Source organism: Drosophila sechellia, chromosome 2L, assembly GCF_004382195.2.
Source record: "Drosophila sechellia strain sech25 chromosome 2L, ASM438219v1, whole genome shotgun sequence".
In the NCBI taxonomy this organism is placed as follows: domain Eukaryota; kingdom Metazoa; phylum Arthropoda; class Insecta; order Diptera; family Drosophilidae; genus Drosophila; species Drosophila sechellia.
Genome location: NC_045949.1, coordinates 18,800,389 through 18,812,306, shown reverse-complemented (window position 1 = coordinate 18,812,306; position 11,918 = coordinate 18,800,389). Strand labels below are relative to the sequence as shown.

Here is an 11,918-nt window from a genome sequence, read left to right as displayed (position 1 = left end):
TTGGCTAAATACCAAATGTGGCATACTGTTCGATATACTTTATTAAATTACCTAAACAAAATAAGCCACGTTCATATAAAGTTTAGATAATAGACCAACAAACATCCTAATAAATTTAATAATATTTCACCCTTTTAACTTTTTCTTTTTCTGTTAGATTCAATTTTGAATTGTGTTGCCAAAAAAAACCATTACGACAATTTTCACTTTATAGATTTATAGTTAGTTTATTATAGAAAGAGAGACAAAAGCTCATTGGCCTTGCAGAAGCATAAAATAAATAGGTACAGAATAAATAAATACGTACATGATTTTAGGTACATCAATCAACAACATAAATAATTTATAACTACAGACTTGGAATGTGTATCAGTCGTTACACAAATAATAGGAACAGAAAACTAATACTAAAAGCACACAGAACCCTAACAAAAATCAAAACTGCACGACGAAAATCCTAACTAATACATTTGACAAATGAAATCTTTGGAATATTTGCTAACTGGCCTGGGATGGATGCTCAAAGTACTTGATAATTTGACACAATACTTCATTAGTTACTCTTAACATTAAATTCAAGCCTCCAGTTTTAGCTGATCGATGGAGCTAAGTGTAGTTTCAATAAGCAGATTGTAGTCCAATTCGTTTAGACTGGCCTTCGCAGTCAGCAGGTCCAGAAAGGAGTCCAGTGGCGAAAGGGCTTCGGCAGTTAGATCTGCGAGAATATCAACAATTGGTCATTAGAGAGCTGGCTATGTTAGGTTAGATAACAAGAAACAAAAAGGTGCAAATGGGACAACGACTGGCGAGCACTGTACAGCATTTCTTACCACCGGTCAGCGATGGGAATGGTTTCTACCAGGTGAGCGGGCGCTGCCTGAACACATAGCTCGATATGCTCAGGACGACCGTGGTTAGAATGAAAAGCAGAAAAACCAAAAGCAGCGAGTGGCAAACCACAGTGTTGGGCTTGCCCAAAGCTGGACGAGATGTGTGCGGGTGAAGAGTGTACAAATGAAAAGTTAAGGTGTTCATGGCGGGCTAACCAAACTAGCTCTTACCGCTGCGCGCATTATTCCGCGATTGATTCACGCAGGCCGTGGGTCGCTGCTGGTGCAACGCCTCCTGCTGCTGACCCGACAGAATGTTGGCCGCATGCTCCCGTCCGCGGATCATAAGGCTGTCCGGATGCTGCCAGCATTTGAGTAACCTTTGAGCACGCTGCTTGGGCAGAGCCGACAGAAGTGACAGCTTCCGCTCAATGCCCAGTGGGGAATCTTCAATATCTGAAGGAACACATTATGCCAGTTCAAAATGAGTATATATATTTGTAACAAACCGAAAACAATGGCCTTCATCACATCCACTTGCAGTTCGAACACATGATTCTCCACATACTGCAGGAACATATCATAGCCCAGCGCCCGATAACCCAAGTAGGTGAAGAACGAGGAGAAACCCTCGGGCAGGGGAAACGCAATCGACTCCACAGCCAGGCAATAGCGCTCGAGGATTAGAAACAGAGAGTGCTGTTGATTGGCAGCCATTTGGTCACTGCAATCATTACGGAAATCAGTGAAAAGTGATCAGATATGAAATCATCACCAACCCACATCAACTGAAAGCCCCTCGAGGTCTCCATGCGCGCATCTAGGCCCGCAGCTCGACAAACCAGAGAGCACAGAGCCCGCGAGAGTTCAAGCTGCGCGGAAACGAACTGCGAGGCCACCGCATGCACATGAGCTGGAGCCTGGGAGCGCTCGAAAAAGGTCTCCTTCAGCCAGCGGAAGCCAGTGTTGGGCTTTGAGGTGTGCTTCACCAGGTGAACGCTCAGCTCGCGCAGATACTGTAAGTTTCGTAGCGTTAATCGAAAAGATACCTCAAGATTGCGCAGCTACTCACCACAGAAATGACGTGCTCCTGCTTGCTGGCTGTGCATCCCTCCAGTTCGATAAAGGGCAGCACCTCGTTGCTGAATGGAAAAGCACTTCCGCTGCTATAGTCACCAAATCCACCAGTGCCCGCGTCTGGCGAAAGTGGCGTGGTGCATCTGGACAGAGCCTCTGGCTGGTAGCAGGCCAAACTAAAGATCAACTTCTCCGTCACCTGCTCAGCACTGAATCTAGGCTGCTCCTGCTTGGCAGACTCGTTGAGAAGGTCCCACAATCGAGTCCAGATGTCCGTGCGATAAGGTGAGAGGCGCTGCTGTGGCGAGAGCAGCATCATGCTGGTATTGTGCAGGGTTTCGTGGGAGAGACCCACGCTTATATCGGCTACCTTTGCGTGAATTGGTCGCGAGGCTGAGGCAGTGGTCAATGGCAGTAGTCGCATCAGTGGCTTGGCATCCTCTGGTAGTCCACGAACAGCAGCCGCATAGCTGCCAGCCACAAGAGCCTCCTTCAGCAGAGCCACCGTATCCAAAGAGAGCGGCCGTTCCAAGATATTGTTCAGCAGCTCGGCCAACACATCCATATCGTTCGAGTGCAGAAGGAAGTAGTGGATAATGCTGATTCTATTGTCCAGCGAACTGTCATTGCGGAAAGCCTCTATCAAATGGGATTTGGGCACGGTTAACGAGACCAGATCCAAGGTGGCCGCATCGTATGCCAGGGCACCCCACTTTCGCAAAGGCACTAGCTGCGTGATATCCGGACTTCGATTGTGGGCTGCACAGACGATATGGCAGTTCGGTTCGTGCTGCAGTCCCACGTCCAAGAGGTGGACAAAAAAGGCAGACGACACCAGCAAGTGATGCTGGCCGTGGAGCGCAAATGTTGGCCTCAGCAGACGGGCCTTTTGCCACGGCACGCCGGGCATGACGCAGTGCACCACACAGCCGTGGTGAAGCAAAGTCACCGAGTAGGCAAAGTGCACGTCCTTCTGCTCCGACTGCATCGGCTGGTAGAGATAGTAGTGGCACACGAAAAACATGCCCGAGGTGTCCGCCAGTATGATGAGATTTAGCGAACTATCGTGCACGCGCAAGGGAACCGCATCGTCATCGTAGCTTGGAGATTCTTCTTTGGAGCCACTGGGCAGCTTCGGCAAATTTAGGGGTATATTAAGCTGCAATAGAAAGATGTAACTACACCGATATGTAATACCATAATCTAATGCACATACCACTGTTTCCGTGGGCTGTTTTTCGTTGAACTGAAAGGCGGATAGCGTGGGGCTCAAAGTGGGAGTGGTCTGCTCGCCAGCCTCCTCCCTCTCGTCCAGCAGACTGAGGCTCTTGGCCTTCGGCTTCAAGTGAATGTAGTAGAGGGCCTGGCACTCGGGATCCCACTGGGCCCAACTAAAGTTTCTGGCCAGCGTTTCATAGGTCAGTATGCTGGTGTCTAGTCGCCAGGCGCTGCCCTCGCCTCCACCAGTTGAGCTTGTGGTGGAGCTCTGCTTGACCACGCAGCTGAACTGCTTGATGGCTAGGAAAAAAGGTACCAGAATAGGAGTTATATGCGGATAATGACATATACATGACACCTACATTCCTCGTGGGTGAGCACCAGTAGCTTGTCCTGCCAGCAGGTGCGCGTGGCACTCTCGACGCGCCACAGAAACTGCGTCATCATCTGGCGGGCGGTGGGCTCCGAGTTGAGGGGCGTGGCCGTGCCACCTTCGGAGCTCCTTACCTCCACGACAAAGGCCTGATAGAGCTTGCCCTCCGTTTTCTCCACGAAGGACAGCAAGGTGACACTGCTGTTAATCGTTGCCTGGACGATCTCACGGCAATTGTCGAGGGTCCAAAGGAGTCGCAACTGCTTTTTGGTGGCGTGGAAGTGGCCAATGCACGTCTCCTTGCGCTGATCCTCGTCCGCGTACTCGAATATCCAGGACGTGAGCAGAGATCCATCCTGTTCCTGGCCCAAAATGCGCCACTCGTTTGCCTTCTCTGCGATTTTTACGGACATCCATGAGGCTCTGAGTAAATTGGTGAAATACGAACTTACCTTTATAGCCCTGGCTGGCCAGGAGACCGCAGAAGTTGGCCGCCAAGTTCTCCTGCCGCAGCATTTTTGATTTTTATTCAATATTTGTACATAAACATTTGCAACGAATTTTTTCAATCAGCCTGCCAGTGTGCACGTTGCGCGCTTCTTCGAAAATACCGAGTCCCGAAGAACCGTTACTCGCAGCCACAGGGTATGCTGTGCAATTCAAAAAGCTAGTCATTTAAATTTTAAAAAATAACAGTTAAAGTTCTATGTAAATAAAAACCTAAAAAATATATTAATATGACTAATTATTTTTGAAACTAAGTATTTTAAAACATTGAGTAAATCTTATTTTTAAGTATTTTCTATACACCAAATAACATTAAATAAATAATAAGGAATAGTAAATGAAATAGGTAATAACTTACTGTTTTTGTACTTCTTGTATATCGATATTAATGGCTTCCATTTCCATCTCCAGTCGGCCTTCGATGCACAGTTATAATTTGCTGAGAAAGAAGCGAAATTAACTAAGCTGCAATTCAAGCAAAATGCCCAGCGAGATTATAACCCTTCAATTGGGCCAATGTGGCAACCAAAGTAAGTTCTCCAAGTCGAAATCGAAGTTAAGAGAAGCTCCGCTTTGATCGAGATCACTGCATTCCACAGTTGGTTTCGAGTTCTGGAAGAGATTGTGCCTGGAGCACGGCATCTCCCCGGATGGCGTCCTGGAAGACTTCGCCACCGATGGACAGGATCGCAAGGATGTGTTCTTTTACCAGGCGGACGACAACCATTACATACCGCGGGCCGTTCTCATAGACTTGGAGCCCAGGGTCATTAACAACATCATGACCTCTCCGTACTCCAAGGTCAGTGCGGAAACTGGTCTTCTTAGATCGGACTCTGATCTTTTCAGTTTATTACATTTGGAAATCTATGTAGACGGATATGTCTTTCCCTTTTGCAGTTATACAACCAGGAGAATGTGTTCCTCTCCAAGCACGGCGGTGGAGCAGGAAACAACTGGGCCTCCGGCTTCAGCCAGGGTGAGAAGGTGCAGGAGGAGGTGTTTGACATCCTGGACCGCGAGGCCGATGGCAGCGATTCGCTGGAGGGATTCGTGCTCTGCCACTCGATAGCCGGCGGAACGGGATCCGGAATGGGCTCATATGTCCTGGAACGGCTGTCCGAACGCTTTCCCAAGAAGCTCATACAGACGTACAGCGTTTTTCCCAATCAGGACGAGATCAGCGACGTGGTTGTGCAGCCATATAACTCGATCCTTACCCTGAAGCGGTTGACCAAGTGCGCGGACAGTGTGGTGGTGCTGGATAATACCGCACTAAACCGCATCGCCACCGAAAGATTGCACATCCAGACGCCCACTTTTACGCAGATCAACAATCTGGTGTCCACCATCATGAGTCTGAGCACCACCACCCTGCGATATCCCTCGTACATGAACAACAACCTCATCGGTCTGACCGCCTCGCTCATTCCCACGCCCCAGCTGCACTTCCTGATGACGGGATATACTCCGCTGATGTCGGACTGCGAGGTATGATGATACATAAATGGAAATGCAAATAAAAAGAGGGAACCACTTTCAGACCAAGCCAAGCGTTCGAAAGACCACTGTGTTGGATGTGATGCGTCGCCTTCTGCAGCCGAAGAACATGATGGTTTCCGCCCTGACGGACAAACAGAGCCGCCAGTGCTTCGTGTCCATACTGAACATCATCCAGGGCGAGGTGGATCCATCGCAGGTGCATAAGTCGCTGCAGCGCATCCGCGAGCGAAAGCTGGCCAACTTCATACCATGGGGTCCGGCCAGCATCCAAGTGGCTCTGCCGCGCAGTTCGCCCTACGTTCAGTCGGCACACAAGGTATCCGGATTGATGATGGCCAATCACACGGGAATCAGTTCGCTCTTCAAGAGGGCCTTGGCCCAGTACGATAAGCTGAGGAAGCGCAACGCCTTCCTCGACAACTTTCGCCGCGAGTCCATGTTCCAGGACGACCTGACCGAACTGGACATCGCACGGGACACGGTTGACTGCTTGGTGCAGGAGTACGAGGCAGCCACACAGATCGATTATCCACAGTGGAGTCCTGCCGTCGAAGCTTCGAAAGCCGGTTAATTGATAATAATTTATAATTCAACACTCAATACTTGTTATTTTTCTTTTATCAACAATAATATATGTATGTATTTTCAATACCTTGTAATCAATGCACTGTGGTCCAGAATTCGATTTTTTTGGCATAAAGTCTAAGAATTGAGCTACAGACTTGAAACTTTGTTCAATTTGTTGTTCAATCACAAATAGTTTGCACACCAAATTTGGAGTCTGTGCGACCACGGCCTCTCTTGCCTCCCATATCAACTACTGGTATGACTCAGGAGTCAACGAAATTTCATTGTTTTTTTTTTAAATAAAAGTGTGTATAGTGTTGTTTAAAAAATAATCGCCCTCTTCTTCTTCTATTTCTACATTATAAATTTCCGAATCTGAACTCGAATCAGAATCAGAATGTGAATCCAATATTTTGTCTCATGGATCAGGTTTAAAATTAGACTGTATTTCCAAAAGACATATACTGCCTTCAGAAGTGGTTTTTCCTATTTTTTCTCTCTTTCTTTTAAACAAATTGTTGATAATAGTGGGTCCGAGGAATCAATCGCTCTGTGGAAAATATCACTCATCCTATTGATCCGACTATTTTTCCTTGCATGTGATAGTCGGTCCCTTTTGTAAAGTTTATTCCAGGCTTCACTCGCATTTTCAGTTTCCTTTTTAATCTTTCTCCTGCATTTTGGTAGGATAAGTTTCGGCGTCCCATTTGCTGGGGTGGTTTGGTGTTTTCAAAATCACTATTCTAATTCTTATCTTAGACGCCATCCACTTGGTATGTTTGGAAATAAATCGGTCTAGTTGTCTGTTACACTCGGGCAGTTTTCTTTTAATAAATAATTCAAAATGTACTATTTTTTTGTCAATCTCCTCTGTCTTTTTCGATTCCTGATTATTGTTGTTGATTGCGGAATAAACGTAATCCGAAACATAATTTATTTGCCTATTGTTAGGCCTCCAAATGTCCAGGAGGTCGCTATGTCTGAACTCGAACTTGCCTATATAAAATCAAATTTTTAAGAAAACGAGCAAAAATGGGCAAAAGATATTACTTTACCGTCAAAGACAATAGTTAAAGGTACAAACTGACGTTTTTAACTTTTGTCAGAAATTGTCAGAAAATTAGTTATACTCCACGAAACACAGGTGTCCCCTGTTAGAATTTTCTGTTAAGATACACATAAATTGGATGTCACACAACATAAAAACAGTACAACTATACATATATTACCTACATACGTTAAAAACTTCATACCTTGGCATTTATTTTCCATATTTTACTATAATTTTTGGATGCGTATTAACGATCGTACTACGTGCAAAAGTAGGCAAATAATTTGGCTGGAATTGCATTCTCTCAATCAGCTGTTTAACACTGCACCTTTCAAAGCTCATAAAAAGATTTAGTGAAGCTTTCGGGCAATTTTGTTTTTGGTTTTTATATATATGATCAATTTTCTATTAGAAAATAATTGCTAAAAGACGATATATTGCCATAAAAATTTAGACTTTATGCCAAAAAAAACGAATTCTGGACCATAGTGCAATGCAGGAATTAAAAAGATTTCCAGGTAAGCTTCAACTTACATACTAGAAACTAGTAACGATCGCACCTCAACACACAAAATTTCTGATATCAACTTATGTGTGAAAAAAAGGTTATTTATTCAACTAAGGATATACAATAACTAAAATTTACTTATTGATTAGTTTGTTAGTTAGTTTAAAGTTCGTCATTACAATAACTAGTTCCACACGGGTTTTACCCCTAATCTTTTACCTTTGATCAGTGATTGTTGTATATACAAAGAATTATTCTATTATATGGTTTATGTATCTTGATCAATTTTTCTACATTTTAATCATATTGGCTTTGCATTTACATGTCACTTCACATTTCCCCGTAACAGACTAAGCGAAATGAATTTTCCATTCGTATTTCAAAATTCGATGTGTTAACACCTTTGAAAATAGTTTGTGTCTTACGTTTTCCGGTACCTATTTTGTTGTTTCTAATATCCTATTTCTGTAAATAGGCCGAATGTAAGTTTTAGTTTACATTGCAAAGAGAACAATCTAATTTGGGTTTAAAGTCCATTTAGCTGCCCTTTTAGAAGGAAATTAGGATACCCTGAACCCTTTTCCCAAGGCAAAATAAAATCGTAAGTGAAAACAATTTATATGATTGATTCTTAGCATTCCTTATACTTGAAAGATCATGTGTTGCGGACCCTGTGGACCTCGCTGCTGCGATCCCTGCGGCGGATGCTACAACTGCTGCGTGGAACTCTGCTGTGTGCCCTGCACCCCAGCCTACATCCAGTGCTCATTTATGCCCTACGGTCCAAGAGGTTGTTGCTGAAGTGGAGAAGAACCAGGTGCCGAAACACACCCAACAATATTGTACCTGAAACACTCGTAGATACCCAACATGTCCCAATAAACGAATTTAATAAATGTTAATAGCTTGTGTCAATGAATATGAATTCTATATTTCGATAGATGACAAAAACGATCTTGATATTTATATTTTCAGACGGAAACAGAATCCGTTGGAAGAGGGTCGTTTGCAATTTGAGAATGGTTTGATCTTATGATCGGTCGGCAACTTCGTGTCGCATTCGCATATCCTCACAGTGCGATTCGTCACTACGTTGTCTGCCGTTAACAGAGGCTGAAATGTCAAGCTATACAAATTCCATAACTGTCAACTTCTAGAGATATTCTTCAAAGGGACAAATTAACAGCCAATCTAGTAGTCTTTGAATTGAACATCTGTCAGCAGTTTTGGAGCTGCCAAATGTCGAGAAGGAATCACATTCATTCTTTCCCCCAGCCTCGGTTTGAACACATCTAAAGTAACACAGGAACAGGAAATCCCAATGACCAACACCTTTTGGAACTAAATTTGTTGTCGTGGTCAGTCTACAACGAATATTCTAAATATATTTTACATAAAATTCATCTAAATCTCAATTTAACCACATTTTCCAGACAATATTCTCGTTTCGGTTCCGAGTGAGTGCGTATCCGTGATCCTTGTTTACTTTGTGGGTTCTCTCCTTCCATTGACTTCCACCCAAAATATCCAAATCCAATCCAAGATGTGCTGCAATCCTGGAGGCTGCTGCAACCTGCCCTCCTGCATCCAGTGCACGAACTTTTGTTTCAACTGCTGGACGGGAACTGCTGCAGTGCCATGTTGCCGACGTAGTTGCATTCCGGGATGCAGTAGCAGCCCTGGATGCCGTTGCTGATCATCGCCAAAATTATAACCCAAGTCTACAGCTGAAAACTGAAATACAAACGAACAAATTGTTATTTTAAATTCTGTAATCATTTAGTGGTCAAACACAGATTAAGATTATACATAGGTAAGCATGGTGCAGGTGAATTTAATATTCAAACATAGTTGGTATTGACGAGAATGGGTTGAGTTGTTCATTTGCTAATACATTTTAAAAATAACTAAATTTAAACGGTCTGTAGAAATGGGGTCCTATTGGGTGCTGTGTATAACATAAGGGTTAAGCGAAAATTCCGTTAAGAATTTGCCATGGTCTGATTGCGACAAATTGTATCTGGTCACACTGCACCGAACAAGAATCAAATCTGGACTAAAAGTAAACAATTAAACTGCTAATTCTCGGCGATAAGGTGTCCCACTTGGTTCCATTGCCAAGATGACGGACGGCAGCCACTGGCTGAACTGGTGTCGCCTGTGCGCCAAGGACGACGCCCATGGCAATGTGAAGGTGCAAATGAATGCAAATTCCCAAGGAAACTGGGACAATGTCTTGATAATGGCCATTCGCAAGTACTTCGAAGTGCAAGTAAGTGGTGAAACATATGCTACTGAAAATGTAATGTGAAATATGTATTTGTTTGCCAGATGCAAGTGGAGGACGAGCTAAGCAGCGTGCTGTGCACGGAGTGCTATACGCTTATCAGCGAACTAATCGATTTTGCAGAGCATGTGACCAAAGTGCAGGAGATCTTTGAGGTCCTGCGGCGCACGGAAACAGATGGGGACCAGGAAATGGACGTGGCTGCACTGCGTCAGCAGTTTGGACTCTGCGATGACGACTGGACGCACATAATAAAGCCCATTCCTGCTGTAGAAATGGAATCCGATAATGTTTATCAAAAACCCGCTCAAATATTACAGGAGTTTCCTATGCCGGATGCAGGCAACCAAGAAATGGAAATATCGGATAGGGAAACAACAACCCACTTAATTCAAACCAAAAAGATCGTAGGAATGGAGATACCAAAGCAGGAATTCATCGACATAGGTCCCATTCTGTTGGAAAAGAACACAAGTCAACTGAACATGGAGGATGTGCTAGACGAACTGCCTCAGGAGGAACTATCGCAACCGCGCGTCGACTGCACAACCTCTCCGGCCTCAATGGAGAACGATGTCAAGTCAGAAATGCTTGACAGCTGTGATGGTGACGCCGATTTCCTGCCCTTAGATGGCCAGCGAATGGATCTCGTCGCGGAGGCAACCACACCAAATGCTCCGGAATCAACCGCAGAGGAGAAGGCCAAACGGGGTCGCATGGACTGCGAGAAATGTGGCAAGGTCTACAGAAATCGCGCTTCATACGAGAAACACTTGGAGCGCGAGTGCCGCCGGATCGAGCGGCGCGTGAAAGTGGACAAAACAACAACAACCTGTGATATTTGCAACAAAACGCTATCCTCCGCCACTGCGCTGAAGCTCCACAAGGAGGGCATACACCAGAATGTCAAGCCATATATCTGCGATAGTTGCGGCAAGCAACTGAAGACAATTACAGCACTGAATGAACACAAGCTGGTTCACACGGAAAGCCGTCCCTTCGAGTGCACTGTCTGCAAGGCGGGCTTTAAGAATCGGGCTCGTCTGAAGGCCCACTACCAAATCCATGCGGAGCCCAGTTTCGTGTGCAACATTTGCGGCAAGAAACTGCAAACGCGTCGCACCTGGAACATGCACAAGGTCGTGCACACCGAGGAGCGGCGCCTGAAGTGTGATGTCTGCGGCGCTCTCTTCAAGCGTTCGAAGACGCTCAAGACCCACCTGCTGAGCCACACGGGGCTGCGACCGTACGTTTGCAACTACTGTGGCAAGTCCTTTGCCTGCAATGCCAATTGCCGGTCGCACAAGCTCAAGAAACATCCGCAGGAAGTTCAGCAGGAGGATGGAGCACGGCTGCCCTCTCGCCTCAATGTTCCGACGTTGGAGGAACTTCGCGCTATGTGAGTTGCAGTGAAGAAAATCTAGTTTATTCGATTTATTTAAATGATTTATTTTCAGGACTCAAAAGCTACCAAAAGGAACAACAGAAAACTAGCTTTAGCATAATATAATCATAATATATTTTACCTTTAAGCTGGCATCAGAGAGGAATGTGCAATCTCAAATTTTCCAAACAAAGATCTAAATATATTAAGTAAATATATATTTAAGTCATTGCCAAGTAGCAAAAACTTGCCAAAACTCACTGATCGAATAATAAAACGCATTCGAGTTATTTAAAAACAAAATAATTTTATTGTTGTTTAATGGAAATAGAAATTCTTACAATACAATTGTTGTTGCTGGTTGTTCTTGTTGGTTGGTTTAATATTAATGTTACACAACATTTTTTAAATGTTAATTAATACCGTATTTTAATATAATAATAATTTCATGTTTTTTTTCCTTTTTTAATTACTTCGAAAATTGTGGCCCCTAAGCATTAAAAAGACTTTTATTTCCTTCTCATATTATATTTCAAAAATTCTCGCTGACGCTGTCGACTTTGCCTTGGATTTGCCATTTTGAGCACAGTTTAAAATCTGTCGTCATATCAAA

At 44.3% G+C, this 11,918-nt stretch overlaps 5 protein-coding genes across 6 annotated transcripts; 4 read left to right on the top strand and 1 right to left on the bottom strand.

Annotated features, from left to right (window-relative positions):
* Window positions 1–206: 206 nt before the first annotated feature.
* Window positions 207–4,097, bottom strand: LOC6614661 (protein pigeon). Of its 2 annotated transcripts, XM_032718636.1 has the most exons (9): window positions 3,951–4,097; window positions 3,488–3,892; window positions 3,124–3,425; window positions 1,903–3,066; window positions 1,614–1,846; window positions 1,340–1,554; window positions 1,062–1,286; window positions 831–980; window positions 626–715 (listed from the first exon to the last, which is right to left on the bottom strand). In XM_032718636.1, exons 1-8 carry the CDS (start codon window positions 4,012–4,014, stop codon window positions 856–858), a joined length of 2,733 nt encoding a protein of 910 aa, XP_032574527.1. In that variant the 5' UTR covers window positions 4,015–4,097; the 3' UTR covers window positions 626–715; window positions 831–855. The 2 variants fall into 2 exon arrangements, with proteins under 2 accessions (XP_002039088.1, XP_032574527.1); XM_002039052.2 differs by lacking the exon at window positions 831–980 and having other exon boundaries at window positions 207–715; window positions 3,951–4,096.
* Window positions 4,098–4,412: 315 nt separating this feature from the next.
* LOC6614660 (tubulin gamma-2 chain) lies at window positions 4,413–6,179 on the top strand. Its single transcript, XM_002039051.2, has 4 exons — window positions 4,413–4,535; window positions 4,605–4,807; window positions 4,906–5,496; window positions 5,549–6,179. The coding sequence occupies exons 1-4, from the start codon at window positions 4,487–4,489 to the stop codon at window positions 6,077–6,079; spliced, it is 1,374 nt and encodes a 457-aa protein (XP_002039087.1). The 5' UTR covers window positions 4,413–4,486; the 3' UTR covers window positions 6,080–6,179.
* A 1,788-nt stretch (window positions 6,180–7,967) lies between these two features.
* LOC6614659 (male-specific sperm protein Mst84Dd) lies at window positions 7,968–8,521 on the top strand. Its single transcript, XM_002039050.2, has 3 exons — window positions 7,968–8,116; window positions 8,167–8,235; window positions 8,289–8,521. The coding sequence occupies exon 3, from the start codon at window positions 8,292–8,294 to the stop codon at window positions 8,433–8,435; it is 144 nt and encodes a 47-aa protein (XP_002039086.2). The 5' UTR covers window positions 7,968–8,116; window positions 8,167–8,235; window positions 8,289–8,291; the 3' UTR covers window positions 8,436–8,521.
* Window positions 8,522–8,884: 363 nt separating this feature from the next.
* LOC116801591 lies at window positions 8,885–9,401 on the top strand. The gene is made up of 2 exons (XM_032722149.1): window positions 8,885–8,992; window positions 9,068–9,401. Exon 2 carries the CDS (start codon window positions 9,178–9,180, stop codon window positions 9,328–9,330), a length of 153 nt encoding a protein of 50 aa, XP_032578040.1. The 5' UTR covers window positions 8,885–8,992; window positions 9,068–9,177; the 3' UTR covers window positions 9,331–9,401.
* Window positions 9,402–9,666: 265 nt separating this feature from the next.
* On the top strand, window positions 9,667–11,616 carry LOC6614658 (zinc finger protein weckle). The gene is made up of 3 exons (XM_002039049.2): window positions 9,667–9,906; window positions 9,966–11,320; window positions 11,379–11,616. The coding sequence occupies exons 1-3, from the start codon at window positions 9,757–9,759 to the stop codon at window positions 11,413–11,415; spliced, it is 1,542 nt and encodes a 513-aa protein (XP_002039085.1). The 5' UTR covers window positions 9,667–9,756; the 3' UTR covers window positions 11,416–11,616.
* The last annotated feature ends 302 nt before the right edge of the window (window positions 11,617–11,918 follow it).